Here is a 21,390-nt window from a genome sequence, read left to right as displayed (position 1 = left end):
CAGGAAATCCCATCTTTACATCTATACAGTGTACCAGGTGTTTGTCAGTATAAAAGAAAGGGTTAATAATCACAATAATATTAGTAATCCTGTTTGTGGTCTTTCAAAGGAATGGCCGGAAAGGGAACAGAAAGCTAAATAGACCCCGATGAGATCCAGGTTGTCGCCGCAGTCTCACTGAGGTTGAGCCGACCGGTTGGACTCGTTTTACGTACCGTCTCCCTGGGAATCAATACATCTGCTACATCACCGCCGAATGACTTCACATGAGAATCTGGTTCGCGCCATACCTTTAATTCTCTTTAATTCTTACCCTGCTTTTCCTCTTTCTTTTCCTGTAACCTCGCTCGCCCAATGGGGCCCTGGCACTCGTGTCCCGCTGCTCTCCCCTACTCCCCCAATGGGCCTCTTTTTTTCAAATTCCTCGCCGTAGCCAAAGCATCCTTCTCCGAAAACCCCAAAGGTTCCCTCCCTTTCCCCCCTGCCCCCAAAATCCATCCATCTATCTATCTATCAATCCCTCCTTCCATCCTCTCTCATGGCCGGCTGGCTGACCTGCCTGCCTCCCCACGGTGCGGCCGCATATCAATCCCCTGCTGTGCATTGTGCGGGTCGGTTTCTTGGCAACAGACAACAGCCACGACAGGGCCCCCTTTTTTGCATTGAAGCAGCTCGCGCTACAGCTACATCGCTCAGTCCAGAGCCACTGATAACCGTGGCCTTGGCGTGTGCTGTAAGCTAACAGAGATGCTGCTGTTGCAGCGTTTCTGAGGCGCTCTCTGGTGACTCGAGAGTTCAAGCAGACAAGGCAGGACAAGGGAGGCTGTGTCTGCACCCAGCAGCGTGGGACAGAGACACCGTGGCGAAGATGGCGCGCTATGCAGCCCCTGAAAGTGTCCGCCGTTAGTCAGTATGGGATCGTTATGAAGCACTACAGATGAGGACACCTGAACCGCTGGAGAATCTCTTTATACGTGCTGTAAATATCTCTAAAATATATATTTTTTAAATCCACAGTTTCTGTTACAAAAGGAGTAAAAATGACCCCCGGAGGCTATTTACAGTAAAATATACTTTACAACTTTACAGTAACTAACTTGCAGATTCAAAGAAAGACTTTGAATCTCACTTGTGAGGAAAAAAGTCAACGTGATTGAGAGTTGAGATTCTGGCAGCTGCGGCATGATTTTGATTGATTTTGTTTTCACTTTGTTTTGACAGAGTGGCGGTGAGGTCGTAGTGCATGTTAACCGGATGTCTTTGTGGTTTAGTAAAAGCTCAGTTCAGAGACCGACGAGCGGTTTGCACTTTCAGAGTGTGCCGACGCCATCTTTTCCCTGTCCGCTTGAACTGCTCATTCTTTAGCATCCGTTATCCCCCCTTCTTGTCATTTCCCCGCATTTCCTATTCACATCTGTACAAATATGCGTAGGTACACCTGTGTACTTCAACTTTGAGTTTTAAAAAAAAAACACATCTTTGACACCTCTTTTGTAAAGAAAAATACAAAAAACAGAAACATTTTACAATCAATCACCCCTTCAGGCTTCGATGTGATGAGTGGTACCGTTGCAATGCCGATACTGGGATGACATCGCTGCCTCTCCTTGGTACAGTATACGGGACATAACGTCAATGCAGCATTTCATGTTTTTGATAAAATCATTTTTGATAGGATGTAATTTTTGTGGTTTTGTTTGTATTTATTGCTTGATTAGATGGCACGTGGGCAGGTTTGTTTTTCTCCAAATGAAACCAAGTAAATACAGGATTGTGTTGGAACAAAACATAGCCACATGAGGAATAAAAATGCAGCAATTACTGTCACCTTTGGCAAATTTCCACCTCAAAAAATTAGCCACGGGGTCGTAGTACGAATTATACATTGCGGTATCACGTCTTGTATATATGCTTACGATACATACAGTCGATAATACAGGAGAAAGAGAAACTTTATCCATATTCTTCATAGGAAATGTAAAAAATCAAAACTATCTGTTACTGTAATAGCAAAACAAGACACAGTTGTGCTACAAGTGCTTATGTGTTCTTGGCACCTGTGGCCTCAGTCCAGAGGGAGTCCTTCTGTATTTGCCACAGTGGAGCAAAATCCTCGCCAGAGGTAGAGAGAGAGAGAGAGGGAGTCCATGCTGTGGAGCTCTGTTGCTGCAGACCTCCTCCCACCGCCCCACCACACCCTCCCCCCTGTTTAACTGCCAATGTGGCACATTCCTCCCTCACCCCTCGCCCTCCTCGTTAGGTGGAACATTCCAGGCGACAGCCATCTTCTGAGACAAAAATGAACTCCACCAGGATTGGTTCGAACCAGCGCAGATGACACGTTGCTGTAAATAATACATTAACAATAGATACGGCTATTTACAATCACACAAAATGTCTAAAATCTAATGGTTTAGTCACTTAATGAACGAACCAATAGCTGCTTTTCCTCCTGTTCTTCTCTGTCATAAAGTTAAAAAAAAAAAAATGTTAAAAAAAACAGCAAAGATTCAAAACATAAAAATCTTTCTAAGACCTTAAATGTTGGCAGTTTACATTCATGCCCGTAGTGTTCACCCCCAAGGCTGTCGAGCATGGACACACACCGTCAGAGTAACACAACACACCCACAGGATCTGTACATTTGTGCGGTTTTGCTCCTTCACCAGTAGATGAACTGAATAAAATATTGATCGTGGCAAATACTGATGTTTTTACCGTTTGGTTAATTCAATGGCCGGGACTCAGTAAAACTGCAGAAGTTGGAGCTTTGGCTTCAATAGCCTCCGCTTGTGCCTCAGAGAGAGAGAGCGCATCAGATGATCATTTTTGGGTTGTAAAGCACTCGAAACTAAAAGAGCCGTCTCCAACATGAGAGCCCTTTATGCAGCATACCTTCTCAAACCTCAACCGAATAGGACAGCACACTCGCACTCAAACAAAAGCACAGAAAAGCAAATTAAAAAAAAAAAAAGAGTGTGAGATAGTGTTTTTGGATTGTACATCAGCAGGACATTTCAGAGGAATGGTTTGTCACAAAAAATTTCACTCTGGTAGAAGTTGCATACAGTTTGAGTTACTACATTCCGACATTAACTATGCGTTGCCAGTTTTAAATGGGAGGTGAAACTTCACAGGGCGTTGCATTGACACGAAGTAGAAAACAGACATTGCTCAGACTAAATATATAGTCAGTGCACTTCGTCTTTACGATTCAAAATCTACCCTTAACTACTTTAAGCAATGCAGTCCTCAAGATATTGGAACTCCAGCGTTTGATTTCAGTGCATAAGGCCTTGGCAAAGGCGTTTTGAAGGATATATTACATTTGTTCAGAATATGTACCAGTATGGATAATCATTTCGCCCCCCTCCCCACAAAAAAAAAAAAAATACATGGAGTATTCTCAAATTTCATCAGGCAAAAAACTGCGATTGGCAGCAGCAGAAATGGCTCAGAATTGACAGACTTCACATTCTTCCACAAAATCCAGACCACACTTAATTTTACGATCCACCTCAGCGAAACGCACCGCTCCCTCTCCACCTCCAGACCCCCGACGTCTTCTAAAGAAGGAGAAGGACCTGAACACACTGGCATCAGTAATGTGTCCCTGCTGTGGTGTTTCTATGCGGCCTCAGCACCACTGACACCTTTCCACAGCTGTGAGATCAGATTTTACTTGTCTGCTCTATAGCCTGATTCTCTGTATAGACAAATATCTGAATAGTGTTCATGTTTATTTTGGCTTTCCGTTGTATCCTGTTACCTAATTTTCTGCTTGGCCTAGGCGGAGGTTTGTAAGCGCTGTGTGAAGGCCAGTGGTAGCTGATGCTCCAGAAACGTCACAGAATACAGTCCCGGTCCTCTTTCTTCACTCTCCAGCTACAACCAAGTTCAAAGCAAATGCATCAAAGCGGTGCGAGGCATCCTCCACCAGAAAACATCTGATGCGTACTGTTTGATGCTTTCAGGGCATTTGTGCCTTGTTTTTTTTCACTTTGTAGAATTTCATAGAGAAATCTTAGGCTGGCTCTAAATAACAGAAAAAGAAGCTTGCCAGTCGCTAAATCACCTCTAGATGTGTCTTGAAAAAAAAGGAAAGAAAGGAGGAGAAGCCTTCGAACCAAAGGGACCTGACTTATTAACAACCTATATACTGAAGTTGGGGGCAAAACAAACTGGTATGTCGTGTACATTTTTAGGCATTTAGCCGACACAGGTGGAGGCTCAGGAAATAGTTGCGGCCTGCTATCTTGCTGCCTGTGTTTCCTTCATCTGCATATGTTTAACTGGACAAAGGACTTAGTGGATGAAAGATGTTGCAGTATGTACTGCATGGGAATACATGTTTGTCTCTTGCATCATTTGTCAAATACCCACTGACGATCCTAGTCCTTCAGACCCTCAACAGAAGCTGGTTTAATAGCAGGAGCGCTACGAAGCTTTTCGTCATATTCACCTTCACTCCCACTGAGATCAAGGAAAGAAACTAACTTTTCTTATCCTTCAGCCGGTGGCGGACACATTTGAGCACTGGCTTGCGGCTGGTATTAATTTCACTCCGAGAGAATTAAGATCATTTTAAGTAAAACGAAGGATTATAAAACAGTACAAGTCTATGGTTCCACTGTATGCCATGTGCTAGGAGTTTCTTCCCTTTAAGTTTTTTTTTTTTTGCATTCAAAGACACATTTCATGCAAATGATACAATTTTTGTTTTTTTCCAAACAAAGAAACACACATTTTTTGTATATGTTCATTTAAAAAGAAGCTTATTTTTCATATATATACATATATATACATACATACATATATAGTATATATATATGTATATATATAGTATATAAATTTGTTGTTTTTTTCCCCCTATTTTTCCAGGGCAGGCACCGTACACACACCGGGTACAGAGGCATGCCACACTTGCATTGCTTTTTGCATTCTACAGTTGGCCAGCTGGCAGGCATGATGTCATCCAGACAGTGCTGCAGTTGGTGAGTGTATCTGCACCAACTCTGAACACACACACACACACACTTTCTCTTTCACTGCCTGTGTCTTCTGCATCGCAGCCAGACTAATTCAACCATGCAACCTTGCTCCAGCCCCTCACAGAGCATCGCACTGCCTCGATGACATCACAGTCGGGGGGCGGGGTCCAGGTTTGGTCCAACAAGCTTCAAATGGAGTATTAAAAGCAGTGCAGCAAGGCTCAGTGGCACATGCAGAGATGGGCGGGAAATCGGTGTGGCCGGGGAAAGGAAAGGTCAAAGGTCAGGGTGGGGGGGTTCAGATGGAAGTTGTGGGGTCTAGCCCAGGGTTGCAGACAAATTCATGAATGGGAAGAAGGAAGAGTTCATGGGGGAGGGTGGCAAGGCAAGGAGGGTCATGGCTAACTTCATGACGATTACACTTGTATTAATTTTTTTTTCTTTCTTTTTTCATCTTATGTGATTTTTTTGTGTTGTATTTTGCTTTATAATTTACTTTTTACAAATGGTACGATGACATAACTTAGGCTCAGAGTCGTGGATGGCTGAATCTACTGCTGGTTGTACGGTCAGAGGATGGAGATGGAGAGAGGTGTCATGGGAGTCACTTTGATGTTGGGTTCGCTACATGAGGTTTCAACTTTATACACAATATAAATACATGGGCGGCGGGGGGGATACTAATGCTAATATATTGGTTTCAATAATTATTTGCTGTTTGTGCTCAGTTATGTTCTGCAGGTCTGCAAGTATTGCTAGTAGTCATGTTTTACCCAAGTCGTTCCCCAATAACCTGGATTAAGTATGTGGAGTGTAGTCTGCAGCTACTTTGTAAATGTCGTAGTTTTGACTGTAACATTTGCATATTACAATGCGGTAATGTGTGTTTAAAGTTATAAAATGACTAATTGCCAGTCAAATACTAAACTCAAAATGTTAGAATGTATATTTCTTCAATCGGTAAACAAATGTATAAGTACACATAGAAAGTAGTTGTTTACTTAGATAATACTTGACTCGTAGCAAGAAACGATGCGTGTCTGTCCACGCAAAATGAAATTCCTCACACACTGTTGAGGCATGGCCTGTAATGTCTGACCATAGACTCACACACACACAGTCTCAGACTCTCAACAATCACACACACACGTACACACACACACAGGCTCGGACATGCAGCTATATTGTAGCATGAGATCTGTCACCCTTCTGTCACCTCAACCAATCAGAGACCCTCTCCGCTGGGTGAGAAAAGCAGCGATGCATAAAAACAATAAAAGGGAAGGAGAGATCCAAGCAAATAATCAGCGAGGAAAGAAATAAGAGGAGAGGATGCGAGGAAGATGCACGGTGCGTATTCCTGTCCCCATCCTGTCGTCCTTCTCTCTCACTGTGGGGGTCGGTCACACACTCTCGCTGTGCTTCAATATGGTGTCTCGAGAGACAGGCCAAAAGCCCAAATGACTTGGTTTGTGTGCGCGTGTCCACGCTCTGTTCACAATGCACACACACACAATTTAACAGTGAAGTGCGCTTCTAAAAGAGAGTGTGTACCACAAGCCCCCCACTCCCTCCCACACACTGCTTTTTTTGTGTGTGTGCGTTTTTGCTGTCGAGGAAGCCACAACTGCCCCTCCCAACCCGTCCGTCGCTCCGTCCACCCCCAATGACACAGAAAGCAAATGTCTCATTGCACTCAGTGCCACGCACGTCTGTTGATTTGCTGTGGGGAAGTTGAATATGGGAGGGAAGGGAGGGCGTTGAGGTAGTGGGGGAGGGGTAAAGAGGGCATTGTGGAGTCGTAATGAAGGGGAGTATTGATCAGTCACATGATCGTTAAACCAAAAAGACAGGGAGGGTTCCTAGTTGGGGTGCCAGTCAGATGTCTTCTGTGAAAGACTTTCTTTTCCTCCCATAATTAAAAGGGAGGCGTAAAGGTACAAAAAAATATCTTAATAAAATAGAGGAGAGAAAAAACAAACTCTTATTTAAAATGTAAAAAGTATAATACAAAAACAACAGCAACAAAATCCTAATAGTAATGAAAACGTTAGTGACTTTAAAGATGAATCTGTAGAAGTGTTAAGAAGTACTCAAAGTTATCTCTAATGACATAAAATAAATAAAAGCTGTCAGAGGAGAGGATGCAGTCGGGGCACTCGGGTGAAGAAGCGTCGTTGCTCTCTCTCTCTCTCTCTCTCTCTCTCTCTCTGTCCCTCTCTGTCTCCATCTCCCCCTCTCCATCTCTCTCTCTCCCTCTGCCTGTCACCTCTCACTCCTCACGGAGCTGCAAGCGGTAGCGGCTGTAGCGGATCTGGAAGAAGAGCCTCTCCAGCGGCGAGCGGCTCATCCCGGGGAGCCGGTAGTCCTCGCTCTGGCCCGTCCGGCGGAAGCCCAGCGACTCGTACAGCTTGTGGGCGGCCAACTTGACGGCCGTCGTGCCGAGGACCACGGCGGCGTAGTCGTTGCGCACGGCGAACTCCAGAACGCGGCGGCCCAGCGCCTTCGCGATGCCTTTGCCGCGGTACCGAGAGTCCACCGACATGCGCCGCAGCTCCACCGTGTTGTCGTCCTCGCGGCCCTGCGCCGCCACGATGCCCACCACGCGTCCGTCGAGCAAAGCCACCCAGAAACAGGAGCCTGGTGGAAGACAAGAGACGATGCGTTTGATTAAAATAGGTTGGTTTACATCAAGCAGGCTGCAAAGGCCGGAGTTAAACACTTAAAGGCTTCGTTCAAATATGAAGCTTAGCTGAGCGTGAAGACTGGAAACAGTTCGCCGGAATCTGTCAACAAAATCGGGCGACCTCCTCCTGTAAAGCTCCAATATATACCTATATATATATTGTCAAATATATCGTGTAAATCTGTTGTGTTCACTCTATGAGCGACATGAAGCTACAAACCGACACTGCTTGATGCTGAAAAGATCAAAGTTGAGCAATGACGCAGTGAAGCGTCAACCAATCATACGATTTAGTTTCACGCTGTTTCCTTCCATCTAAAGAAAAAATGCAGTTCGGCAATATAAAAGTGACCGAGTGCTCTCGGCCGTTCTGTTGCTTTTGTTGCTCGTAGAGTGAACGTAGCATTAGAGGTGTTTTTAGATGGATTCTTAGTCTTTATGCTAAGCTAACCTGACCTGCTGTTGCAGGAGCTACATTTCTAACACAGAGTAGTGTCTTTCTTCTCATCTTACTCCCAAAACGTCAGACTATTTCTTCAATCTATAAAGTTTGTTTCGTAGTTTTATCACTGCACTGTTCTAGTCTTGTTGAGATGAGTGAACAATAAGTTTAATGGAGAGATATTAAAGGGTAGAGACCTCACACAAACATTAGATAACGGGGAAAAAAATCAGCTGAATGACCAGAAACTTAAACATGTAAATGAATGTCTTGCGTTTCCCTGAGCAGCTTGTCGCATGTTGCTAACTGGTGCTTAATGTTATTAGCCACTCGGAGGAGGTTTTTGGGGGATTGGAAAAAGAAATTTGGCAAATTTACACGATCTTGTTGTGGGAATTGAACCCTGTTTTGCACAAACCCGATATCGTCATGTAAAAGCTGCATCGGCAGAAAAACAATACGTTGGTATTTTTACAGCAGCTCAAAGGGACTCTGTATCCTGGAGTTGAAATATCAGACACTGGAGACCCACACAAACGGATGAAAAGACAAACACACACACACACACTGACACACACACACAGAGACAAAGGTTGGCGCAAGCAGACAATGCTCCTCCATCAGAGTATCAGCAAGAGCTCGAATATCAGCCCGTTTTGAAATGGATCTATATTCGTGCTGCAGTTTCTGAGCTCTTCATGACACAGTGAATATGCTTGTGAATCATTTTTCTTTTCGCTTTTGAATAGCAGTAAATGTTTGTAACTCGAGGTTTTCTCTTATTTACTTGAAGTGCCTGTGCTTTTCTTTTGTTTCGCGTCGGAGCAAACACATTGGAAATCCCTCTTTTATTCGTAGTCCATCGCACGGGTAGAATCACAAGTTCACAAGGTGTCAAAAACCTGCCGAACATTAAAGGAACATACCGCTTTAGAACATGCGCTTGCTTCATTTCCTGTACTGATCATAATCTTTCAAGGAAAATTATCCTCTCAACGGTGTTTTTAAATTACGTAACTCTGCTCAAACCGCCTCTCCATCAATGTCAGCGGTATTTATGGCATGCGTTGGCAGTGGTTACATGGTTTGGTGCTAAAATGCCATCTGTTTGTTATAGATAAAGTAAATCACCCTGACTGGCAGCGGCTGACCAGTAAAAAAAAAAATCTGTGTGTCCATGATCTCTGAATCCTAACTCTCTCCCTGTCCGCCTTACTCGCCCTTTCCTTGCCTTCACATGTGACCTTTTCTCTCCGCTCTTACACACTCAAACAGGCGGTGGCATTCGCGTGATGCTTCCGCCTGAGTCCCGTTGTGTTAGGAGGGATTTGATGCCCCTGCAGGTCGGTGTTAATCTGATCCGGAGGCTTCGGCTACTGAATCAAACAACTGCATATGTCGACAGGAAAAAACCTGAGTACCAGCCCACCCTGACAGACGGGTGTGTCGCATCACCAGGAGACTTGTCTGCAACCGCTGCTCACTAATCTCTTCGGGGGGAGTTGACATTGTTGAATTATGGGCGAAGATCCACGTGCTAAACATGCTGAATATCCCAAAACAACACATAAGAGCATGCAGTTTACTAATCTTACATCTCTGCATAATAAAATCCCCTTCACTCTAAAAAAGGCAGTTAATTTTTTGCAGCCATCTGGAGGCTGACGGTGTGAAGGTGATTGTGTGGAGCTTTGATGGAGGATTGTTTGAGATAGTCTGCACGACTCAGATTTGACACTCGGCAGTGTCATGCGGCCTCCACTAATACTTTGGAATGAGGGTTTATTATAGGCAGATGCTGAAGCTACAGTGTCAACTCCTGTAGCACTTCGCCGGCATTATTATGATCGTGTGTGTGTGTGTGTGTGCTGGAGTAGGAGGGCCTGACCATCTGTCTGAACTGAGCCTGTGCCAAGAACGAGAACAGCACAGGAAAGCATGCACACCAACCACCTCGCCGCCTGTCAGACTGTGTGTATTACTCAACACTTCAAAAAGAACACTCTGACCACATGGGACAGTGAACTCCACTGAGACATCACATCTCTCTCCTGGCCCCTCTGACTTTTCCCGTGTAAGCTAAGCACGGTATATTGACCTCTAAGCTTCCTGACATCACTGCCCGAGGAGCAATCACATCTGCCGAATCCGACACTGGTATTAAACTATTAAACGGCATGGATTACGCCAGCTATCGCTGTTTCTGCCGGGAATGGAGAGAGGGAGAGAAAGTTAGAGGGTCCACAAGACAGTTTATATGAGATTAAGACGTTCTTGACTCTCATCATGTCTGCAGATCTGCTTCTGAACTGTTGTGTTTGGCGGAGTGGCACCCTCAGTGCGAAGCCTTAACTCTGAACTGTCTCAGTGAAGCTGTGTGCGATACTCTGGAAGATGAAAAGGATTAATTAAAGCTTTCTTAGCCGTGCTCGCAGCTCTAGAGACGGCAATGTCATTCAGACCAATTATAGGATGGATTTCATTCATGATGTCCGGAGGATGAATCTAAATGTCTTCGGTGATCCCAATTTCAACTAGTCCAAAACCAACTTCCTTCCCATCAGCCTCAGCGGCACTTTGAGTTTATTATTAATAAGCAACTTTAAGTGACTATTAAACCAAGATGGTGACCACGGTAAACATTATACTTGCTGAAATACTTTGAGAAAGTTATTTTGCTCTCACAGATAAGCGAGTGGGAAGATGACTGTCTTCTCTCTTTTGGGGGAAAAGGAGAGTTTCCAAGTAGGTCGACAGAGAAGAGAATATGAAGATAAAAGTGCAACAACACAACAACAACTTTACCCTTGCCTGAAGGGAACTTTACTCTCAGGTTTTGGAATGGTTGATGTCTTTGGATCGAGCCAATCCCTCTCTTTTATGTCTTCCTTCATCCTCCTCTCTACCCCTATCTCTTTCCTAATCCTATTCCTACGGGTCATGAGGGAGACGGCGCTTCGTGCTTCATGGCACCACACGACTGGCTGGAGAGAGAGGATGAACGAGACTCTGTTTTACAAAACATTGTCCTGTTCCTAACCCTCCTGTTGCTCCAGCTCCGAGCTTAATATATTACTGTCCTGTGTGCAATGCGCCGCCCATGTTTCGGTGGGTGTTACTGAGGCTGAAAAGTGGCGTCAATGAGCTTCCTCAGTGAGAAAAAGAGGGGAAAGAGGGACAATGATGAAGAAGAAGAAGTCATTCATATGTCCTCTCTGAAAGAAAGTGAGTGAGAAGAGGAGGAGGAGGAGGAGGAGAGGCATCTGTGTTAACAGTAACAGCGATGAGCCTGAAAGGAGCCATTATTGCTGCTCGGGCATACGAACACGAGGGGGGAGGGAGGAGAGTACATCTACCATTATTGCAGAGGGGGAGGGGATCTGGAGAATACAGATGATCTGAAGACAAGAAATATATCAAAGCAGAGAGTAAAAGACAAGAGGAGCTCTAGGAAATCATAACGATTCTCGCACGGGTCAAAAAAGAAATTGGATTACCGTGTTCTTAATGCGACGGATCTCATTTCTACTTCCCGTCAGGATATTAATATGCCTTCCTGCATGTGTTGTGAACTGAAGAAAACGCTCACCAACAGGAGCGCGCGCACACAGGAATAGTTTTTATGGTGTCTAACAAGATTACTCTTTTTTCCCTCCGATGAAACCGAAAGGGATAATTCATTCGATAAGCGTTCAGTCTAGACGACGCCTCGCTGTGCCGTCTGCGGTTTTTAAGCCCTGACACAAGCTCAGACGTGGCACGCATCTACCCGCTTGTGTTGTGCGTCAATTCGCCGTGTTCTAATAATTAAACTGTGAATTTATGGTCATTTTTAATTTGCTCGTGCATTAAAATGCGTGTGTGTCGTTGTCGCGGGGCACATGAAGCACCGGTGATTTGTTTCAGCCGCGGCTCTGAGTCAAAAACTGTTGCGTCACTGCGTGAATAATCTGACCCTGCCGGGCGTTAAATGGCGACGAGGCATCTCTGCTAGTGTTGATTTTTCCGCCTCGTATACATGTGGTGCAACATCAGACTGAGTTAAAGCTTCATTCTCTCTCCCGGCAAACACTTCTGACCACATATTTGGGTCTTGATTCCACGAAAGAGACATAAGTTGTGCTTTGCCTGGGGCTGGCTTTAAAAAGGTAATCAGTAGACATCACGGTAAATCACCCAAAGATACTTTCTTTTTTACATTTACTTTTCTACATGCATTTCTTTCACAACATCTCCTTGACCTAAAGCCTTGAGTGATGCTTTAAGAGGTAGTAAAGCATCCGTAAAGAGTAAAAAATGATCTACTACTGCAAGAGAAAGGCATCAATTCAGTTTATTTTGATGTACTTTATATCTTTATCGTCTTATTTTAGTGTTAAAACTTTTCCCTTCTAAAGGGCGAAGTGCTTAAGATTACTTTTGATAGTGATCTTTTTTTTCCGCCTTGGTCCAATACATCACATGCACCGTGCCTCATGCCCTTCATTACGAACACACACATACACACCCTCCTCCTCAGGTCAGAGTGCATGCTGGGAGTATGGATTAGCCTGTCACGCGTAACCCAACGCGTCAGCGGTTTTCTTCCTCCGTCAGGGACAAATGAGGGTGAGAGGAGGGAGGTGACCGTCACCTTACAGATGTGCACACAAACACAGAATGAATAATTAATGCGCATTAAAGCCGACGTTTACAGCAGAAGAAGTCTTCACAAACAACTTGGCCTTTTACGCTGAGTCCGATGCGGAGGAGAGTGACGCGTTGACCTGTGTGCTGTCACGCTTAACTCACACAGCGAGCGCCCCGCGCTGTTAGACTTCCATTAGCTGGGAGGAACTCATTATCTGACCCTTCACTGGTTTTTACTGCCTTCCTGCCCATCAACGCGTCTACGCATGTTTGCCTGTTTGTATGCAAGCATGCAGGTGCATGGCCACATTTTACACACATGCTTCACTTTACTGTGTGCATGCCATCGTTCACATGGCTGCTACTGCTACAGCCTGAGCTCCACCCTCCCCCCCTTGTTCAAGCCATCAATCAGGCTTCACACCAACATGCAAAATGTGACTCTCACCTATTACACGCAGGCCCACTTCAACTGTTCCTGTGTAAATCAGGTTTCCCCTTCACCCGCAGGAATCATTTAGAATCTATAAAGCGCACGAGTAATTGCACGCTTCTCGATAACGGGCTTTAAAATTGCTCATCTGTCGATCGCGGTCGTGAGAAAATGCACAGTGCCGCAAACGGTGGAGCCGCCGATGACACGTCGTCCGCTCTTTCTGATGAGTGGCTTTGTTTGCTACGGATTTTAAGCAGAATGTGAAACAAAGGCAGAGGGATGTGACACTGCGGTGCATTATTAATGATCGGCTCCACTTCGTCAAAACGCTGAATAGACGAGAGAGAGAGAGAGAGAGACGCGTGTTCATGCTCTGGCAGCGAACAGCAAAAGCAAATTACTGTTGGGTTCTCCAGTTTCTCAGGATGTGCAGACTGGGAACAGCAGACCCAACCAGTGACGTAAACGGCAACATGGCTGACTTTGTGACAGCTGACGTGTCTCTGGGTTGAGCTAGAGAGAACCAGACTCGCTGTTTCCTCCTCTTGCCAGTCTTAGTTAGCTTAGCTTAGCATCAAGCTTCTCATCTCGAACTCTCAGCCAGAAAAAGATTAATTAATTGTCGAGTCAACCATTTACAATGCCATTAAACTGATAAAAGCAGTACATCGTCACATTTCAAAAGCTGGAAACAACAAACGCTTTTTTTTCTTAAATAATTACAATTAAATAATTATTATATCAGTTTTTAATTTTGGTTTTCCGTAAATATAATAGAATGTGTACAATAATATCTGTGTTAATATAACCTCACATGAGTAATGACGTACCCGTACTCTGCCACTGATAAATGAATGAACGAAAAGTAATTTGAACTTTTCTGTTATTTCTTTCAGTTTTCGTAAGAGACTGAATGTTGTTTCCTCGGCACGGAGGAAGTGATGCTTCCTCTGAGCCGAGGAAACAAAACTTCCTTCTCTTCCTCAGTGCCGGGATGATGGATAACCCAGTTGGCCGCCGCAGCAGCGCCCTCAGTGTCGATGAGAAATGGAAAGGAGGAGGAGGAGGAGGAGGTGAAGGAGGAGCGATACAGGTGGGAGAGGGAGAGAGAAATTGTTGTGGCTCAAACCACAACAGGAGGGCGGGCTAGGAGAGGAAAGGATAGAAAGAAGGATGCCTTATTAATCTGAGGAGTCAGAAATATACCCAGGAGACCCCTTTGTCTGTGTGCTAACCAGCAAACTGTTTACCTCTCGTTCTTTATCACACGCACGCCAAAATATCTCATATTGTTGAGGAGCACGCCCCTCCCCCGGATGCCCCCGATTCCTATCGTGCACTCATCTCTTTCCCTCCCTTCACATATGTCTCTCTCTCTCTCTCTCTCTCTCTCTCTCTCTCCCTCTGTCTATCGTTTGGAGCTAAAATAAGCACATCAGGTACCGGTGGAGGAAGCTGCTCGCTCCCTTGGAACAGAGCATGCTCAGACTCATTTCACACACACACACACAGTAAGACTGACCGGCAGGTTTTATAATGTCGCCTGCGCTGACGAGCCCTGCAGTCGTCACAGCGCCTCATTAAACTGACAGTATCACTGAGCGGGTATCAAATCCAGGGAGGATTTGACTCAGTGTCTCGTGTCGCCCTCATTATGTTACATCCACTTTTTAGGCTCTAAGCTGCTTCAGAGTGACCTATAGCGATTGAGCGAGTAAAGCGTGTGAAGCAGGGAGGTAAGCAGTGCGCCCGCAGCTCAAAACACGAGGGGGAAACCTCCGTCTTAGCTGTTTTGAAATGCGCCGTCCTTACGGGCTTAAGGGATGGAGAGTTGTCGTAGTGGCGGCTGTCGCCCCGCCATCCATTTCCTAAGAGGAGCGAACAAACCCCGTGAGCACTATTTGATGAGATGGGTGCTGACATGGACCGGGCCCGTGACAAGATGAGATGCTGCAAAAGTGCCACGAGCAATCCTGTTCACTTGTTTCTGTTACCTGGAAAGTGTCTACGATTAACATATTTTAGCTTCTTACTAAAAGACCAGCGTGAGCTGGCTCGTCTAACTATTTTCTCAGAACGTGCTTATCGATTGCTCATTGCTCATACTTGTGAAAGTTATTGCGAATGTAATATTAAAAGCCCTGAAATACGAATGCCATGTTTCATCAGGAACAACTGACTCAAGCCAAAGGCGAAGCCTCTGATGTGGTTTCGTTCGCCGCGGTTCGCTCTGGCTGAGCAGCCGGAGTTGTGACATTTTTACACAGCCGGCCTCTGCCAAAGAAAACACAGCCCGCGGTTCCTCCAAATAGTTTTACTATCCTCAGTATGACTCAGGAGTCGTTTTAGTGTAGTGGAACCAGATTTTCTTCTTTGTCTGATCACATTCACGTGGATTAATAAATCAGTCCCTCATGGTCAAAGATGAAATACCTTCAGAGGCTCATTGCTTTAAGTGAGAAAAAGAGCTTCTGTTGAAAAGTATGTTATCTTCATTTCTAGTTTCTCTCAGTCGTTGTTACTACATATTGACTGCTAGATTGAGTTATTTAAAGGACAGCGAAAAGATGGAGGGAAAGAGGAGTTAGACTGTATGAAGAGGTTTTGAGCCAGCAGATGTTGTACTTTAATTACATCAGTTTTAATTTGTCAAACACTTATTGAACTGTTCAGCTTGAATAATGGACTTTTAGCAGTTTATAGTTGTCCTAACTCTAGCTTCTAATCTTCCTATTTCATTTTAAACTGAGCTTTGAACGTTAAAATATGAATCAATTTGCTTTGAATACAGCCGTATACGTTTATACTTCCAGCCTTTGTTGCTTTAATTTGCATTACGGCCTTTCTACCAGGAAGCACATACACACAAACACACACACACACACACACACACACACACACTTTATTACGTGGCAAATGACAGAGGTAACAGCTGGCCACAAATGGCAGCAGAGTGAGTGATCACAACACACACACACACACACACACACACACACACACACACACAGAGGAGATAAGAGTATTGATTGGTGTCGTTCCACATGTACAAGGATACGTGTCTCCAGCCAGCTCAGTTGGACCTCTTCTACTACCAGCCTCTGGTCATTGTCCACTTATTAGAGTTTATTCTATTCATGTTTTGTTTAACTGTCAGAAATGTAAGGCGCGCTCCACATGCATCCTCTCTTTCGCTCCCTTCAGTCCATAAATCTCTCTTCCTCTCTGCATTTAAAGTAGCGTTTTCTCTTCTCCGTTGATTAATTGCCGGGTTGATGCAATACAACATTCATATTCTGTCACGCCCCTCACGATCATCCAGCACACCAAGACATCGCAGTTATTAAACACGGATTAAAAAGCAATGTTTTACGCTCCAGAAATATGAAGCCTCAAAAGACACACACACACATATTCACGCCCTACACATCACTAACTTTCCGGATGTTCCCTGTCACACCCTCACACACTTAAATATAGACTCTATTATTCTGGCTGTTGTGTTCATCTTAAATGTTGTTCTTTACTTTTTGTAGCCAATATGTCCGGTAGAGAGAGATAATTCATTTCTATATAAAGTCAATGTTCAGTACTGCTACCCAGAGTTCATTGTGTTCATTGTGGACGCTGTAATCTGAGCGGTTGCAGGAGTCGCCTGACCGATGAGGAAACACAGCATACACTGTTTCTCTGCTGGATCGCTAACTTAGCTACTTGTCGTAATAAAAGATTGTTTGCAAAGCCGATACACACAGTCGCCTTTTATATCTGATCCCAGAACGTACAACACTCTGTTTCCTTTCTATCCGTCTCTCTCTCTCTTTCTGCTGCCAGCGAGCTAAAAGATGACACGAGGATTTCCTGCTTGGTTTTTTGGAGACTCCTGAGTAGTTTCCTCAGTGACGAGCTTCACATCTCTGAAAGCTTGGTTTCAAATACGTCTTTCTCTCTGCTCTCTCTAAAGTGAGTGGAACCGGCCGTCGGCTGCGTCTCTCATGCGGCGTTCTCCTCCCCGTCCACTGTCCCCGCTAACGTAAGTGTTGCATTCTGTACAAATTTGCACTCCTCCGTGTGACGTGAGCGCTGCCTCTCCATCGGGACGGCCCGTCGGTGCCCAGGTGCCGGTCCCACTGGGCCCATTCAGTTTGCACGGCTGTAATCGTTAGCATTGTCCGAGAGCGGTGACGCCTGGCCCCCTCTAAACCATCTCGGCCCTGCGGCAATAATGGGATTGCTAAATTGCAATTGTGGATGCAGTGGACTACCAGGCCAGAGGGCACAATGTCAGAGAGAAAGAGACAATGGGGGGTGGAGGGGAGGGGAGCGGGGGAATCGACCGGCTTAACCAACACCTGCTTTTTTTTTTTATTATTGGCCACGTGGTTAAGGTTAACAGGGTGTACATGTGTCCAGGAAGTTACGGGGTCGTGTGTCACCTGTTTGTGGTTGTTAAGTCGCTCGTACCCGAAACTGGACTAACGGAGAGAATGAATAGCTTTGAGATGACACTAGAGGGGGATTGATTTTTCCAATTAGAAGCTTAAGTGGAGGAAATGAGCCTTGCCGACACCGAGTGTACTGCAGAAAGTGTATCAGCAGTTTTCTCCATGCGATCAATAGCCTTGTGATGCAACTCCTCCTCCTCCTCCTCCCTGCCCGTGACCAAGTGGAGCTCAGAGAGGATGCAAGTGGGGGAAGGAGTTGAGAAAGAGGCGGGGAGGAGGAGTGGGAAAGAAGGGTGGAGGCAAAGGAAAGCAGAGAGAGAGGATCTGCATATTTGATGAGTTGCCTCCTGCCTGCAGACTCTCGACCCAGCTAGTTTAACAGTTTACAGTCACTTTAAATCACATGTATTCAGGGCTTTTTTGTCTTTTATCTTTTGAGCTGTAGCAAAGTTACAGGCTAACTTTTTTACAGTAGTGTTTTTACACATCTTTATCCTCATTACTCTTGATTCCTTATTTTTTATGTAAATAAACACTGGCGGTGGAGCATTGCCGACTGACAAACCAGACAATAGATCTCATCATCACACTACAGGGAGAACGACGTCGTTCCTCCCTCGTCTTACCTGTGGGGGTCATGTAATAAGCCTCTATGTCAGCCATGTCCGTGTGCAGAGCACAGTCCAGATAGCTGTGGATAACTGTCCTGCTGTAGTAGTAGCGCGCACCCATGAGAATGAGGGGTGCACAACAGGTCAGCGTGACGGATTTGGTCACGAAAAAGCACATTACTATGGAGAAATGGAAGAAAAATAAACGAAACCTGTCAGAAAAGAGAATCACATGTTTGATTTTGGCAAAATTTGACCCAACAGACACATTTATCAAAAGAGCAGAGGCAATATGACAATTGTAAGCATCAGTAAGCGAACACACAATCGGTGATAAAGGCACAAAGTGGACATATTGAGAGGTCGGGATTACTTTCACACAGTAACTTTCATCAAACTGTGAAGTAAGGCGCATTAGTATCGCTGCAGGAACACAAAATGTAAAAGTGAGACTTTCAGCAGAGGGTACACGTCAGAATTGAATTCATCAAAACAGTCAAGTCCACACTGGAGTAGTTCAGGGGATGTACCGCTAGGGGGCGCACGGTGAAACAAGCAAGCAGGCTGGATGCTGCATAGCATGTCGTTGCGTGGCATGCACTAGCCTAGTGGGCTGGTTTCTTTACTCCAGCGTGTGAGAAACATCAAATGGAGAATGGAGAATATCTCAATGTCCTAGTCTCGTTGCATATAATTAGTTTGAGGAGGTGTTTACAGGCAGGACTGTCGTAGTTTGTGTCCTGCAGTCAAAGTGACGTCACACCAATAAGTCACTTTTTCAAAACCCGAAGGGAGCTTGTTTAGATGTTGACGTGCGTAACGGCACCGGTCACGATACACGAGGCAACGTCAACAAAAGCCAAACGGGATCAGTGCGTGACTACAGCGCAGAGGCGGTGGAGGAAGAGGAGGAGGAGGAAGGTAGGAGGGGGGGGGTTAATGTATGCGTTGGGGTGCGCGTAGGGAGTGCTTTTTGATTACGTGCGCGCACCCCGTGGGCCAATCCTCACATTTCATTCACTCGTTCATTCATCCACGGGCACCGGCATGTCATCACATCGTCAGCGTGCACCATGCGCCTCGGCCATGCCTTTTGTTGCATGATGAGCAACATGCCGGTTTTTGAAAAAGTCACAGATTTTTTCCAACTTATCTGTGCGTCGACCTACACGGCCAGATAGTGCAGAGGCGCGTTGGACTCGCGTAGGGGGGGGTTTTAACACAAGTAAGGTCCTCCAAATAAATCACATTTAGGGTGCAAACATCAAACGGAAAAAGCGCAACAGAGACGTGAACCTACATACAGCGTGACGTGAGCTGGTAGGAACAACTCCTCTGTGCGTAGTTCATGTCCGGGCGTCTTGTTTAAGTTATATGGCGTCAGAAAAAAAGTGGGTGTGATAGCTAATAAAGAAGCCGGTGTGGGATGCGCGGTGCAAGGAGATGGGGGGTACTTACCTGTCAGGAGAGCATATAAAAACTGGGTCTTGGGCTGCTGCCGGATCCCCCGAAACGCCGTATTGGGTATCCTCTCCATTATACCCTCGTAAAAGATGCGCCGCACCTCCTCTTGATCCCCGCACTCGAACTCGCGGATAAAAACCGCATTCTTCCTCACACCCTTGGCCTCGGCGGGGTTCATAGCCGCGCTGGACGGAGGAGAGCTCCACATCATCGACTCTTTTTTGGTCCCAGGTATAGCATCGTGTTCGTCCGCAACAATTTTAGTCTCGCAAACCATTTTGGGAGACGAAAAATGCATGCAACTGGCCGCCCAAAAAAAAACACTACGGTTCAGGGGAAGAAGGAGGATAAAAAACGGGGGTGGGGAGGGAGAGAGTGAGAGTGAAAATGGGTGATGCGTGAGATTGTCTTAAAAAACAGAGAAACGATGAAGGGGATAAGACGAAGGGGGGATGTGCTGCTGCAACCCTGAGCGCTTCTGACGACCAAGACTCGTCGGTGTGCTTCAAGCAGTATTTATACGCGGGCAGGGCGGGTAGATTCAGGTTCAGGGGTTGGGGTGGTCCTCTCACTGCACAGATTGGTGGACGCGGTGTGCGCCGTTACATGCTGATGGACGAGGGAGGAGGGAGCGACAGACACACACACACCCTCTCTCTCTCTCTCTCTCTCTTTCTCTTTCTCTTTCTGAGCAGGCGTGCGTGCGTGCCGGTGTGCATTGTGAGGACGTGGGTCCACGAGAAGAGGGTGTGATGGTTGAGATTGCGTGGGGGGGTGGGGGTGGGGTGCTGCTTGTTTCTGCGCAGGCTTTTGCCTCCATACTGTCTGTCTAGTGAGGAGGATCCCCTCCCGGTTTTGTTGAGATAACCCAAGGATGCGGCACACAAAGGCGCAAGGTAACGCGGGGGCGATGCGTCAAACAAGGAGGGAATCCTGGGAGCGGGCGCGTCCCTACGCTGCTCACAATCACGATAAAAGCTCGTAATGTAGGTTTTATAATTACATTTTTTTGGTTAAAGTGCTTCGATTTGGCCTGGAGATGCAGCCCGCAGACTGTGTCAGTGAGTGTGATGGCAAAGATCTGGTCGTGAGACGTCAAGCTGCTCATCCTGATGTGCATCGACATTAAAAAACGACAGCGGTGTGCGCGCATGCCTCCTCTGCCCGTTGACTGACAGTCTCTGCTGCACTGCAGTGGTTCCTCCGCGGCTTTCCCCATCCGCTTTGCCACCCCGCTGCCGCCAGTCTCAACCGATTATAGCTCGCCTTGCTGCGCATCTTAAGCCCCCCCATTAGGCCGCTCTGTTGGCGACTTGCACCGCTCACTGCGCTCCAGCGGCGACAATAGCGGCTTTTACGCGAAGGCTGCGGCGCCGGCGGTGATGCGGCGATGATCCGGCCCTTTGTTGTCCCCTCCGACACTCCCTAATTAACCGGGGACTGTTGGCATACAATCAAGCTCGACTGCCGTGAGTTGCGTGTGTTTTGACATTTACAGTGATAGCTTCACCACAAGTCTAAATGAGAAAGGATCGTAATAATACAAATAATACAATGGTTGGTTCCATAATGTGTCCAGTAAAATATGAAATATCTGCTGCACCGTTATTGCGCATTGTGCCGCGGAGAAATCCCTTATGCAATAAATATGTCATGTCGTAATGAAGAAAACAAGATTCAACGTGTTAA

The 21,390-nt window shown here is 45.9% G+C and overlaps 1 protein-coding gene across 1 annotated transcript; it reads right to left on the bottom strand.

Moving 5' to 3' along the window:
• Window positions 1–3,384: 3,384 nt before the first annotated feature.
• Window positions 3,385–20,187, bottom strand: nat8l (N-acetyltransferase 8-like). The gene is made up of 3 exons (XM_068587504.1): window positions 19,696–20,187; window positions 18,253–18,417; window positions 3,385–7,631 (listed from the first exon to the last, which is right to left on the bottom strand). The coding sequence occupies exons 1-3, from the start codon at window positions 19,997–19,999 to the stop codon at window positions 7,264–7,266; spliced, it is 837 nt and encodes a 278-aa protein (XP_068443605.1). The 5' UTR covers window positions 20,000–20,187; the 3' UTR covers window positions 3,385–7,263.
• Window positions 20,188–21,390: the final 1,203 nt, after the last annotated feature.

Source organism: Clinocottus analis, unplaced genomic scaffold, assembly GCF_023055335.1.
Source record: "Clinocottus analis isolate CAN_PGR_092001 unplaced genomic scaffold, fCliAna1.0.p SCAF_21, whole genome shotgun sequence".
NCBI classification, from domain to species: Eukaryota; Metazoa; Chordata; class Actinopteri; order Perciformes; family Cottidae; genus Clinocottus; species Clinocottus analis.
The sequence above is the reverse complement of the archived record's forward strand: the minus strand, read 5'-3'. Positions and strand labels throughout refer to the sequence as shown.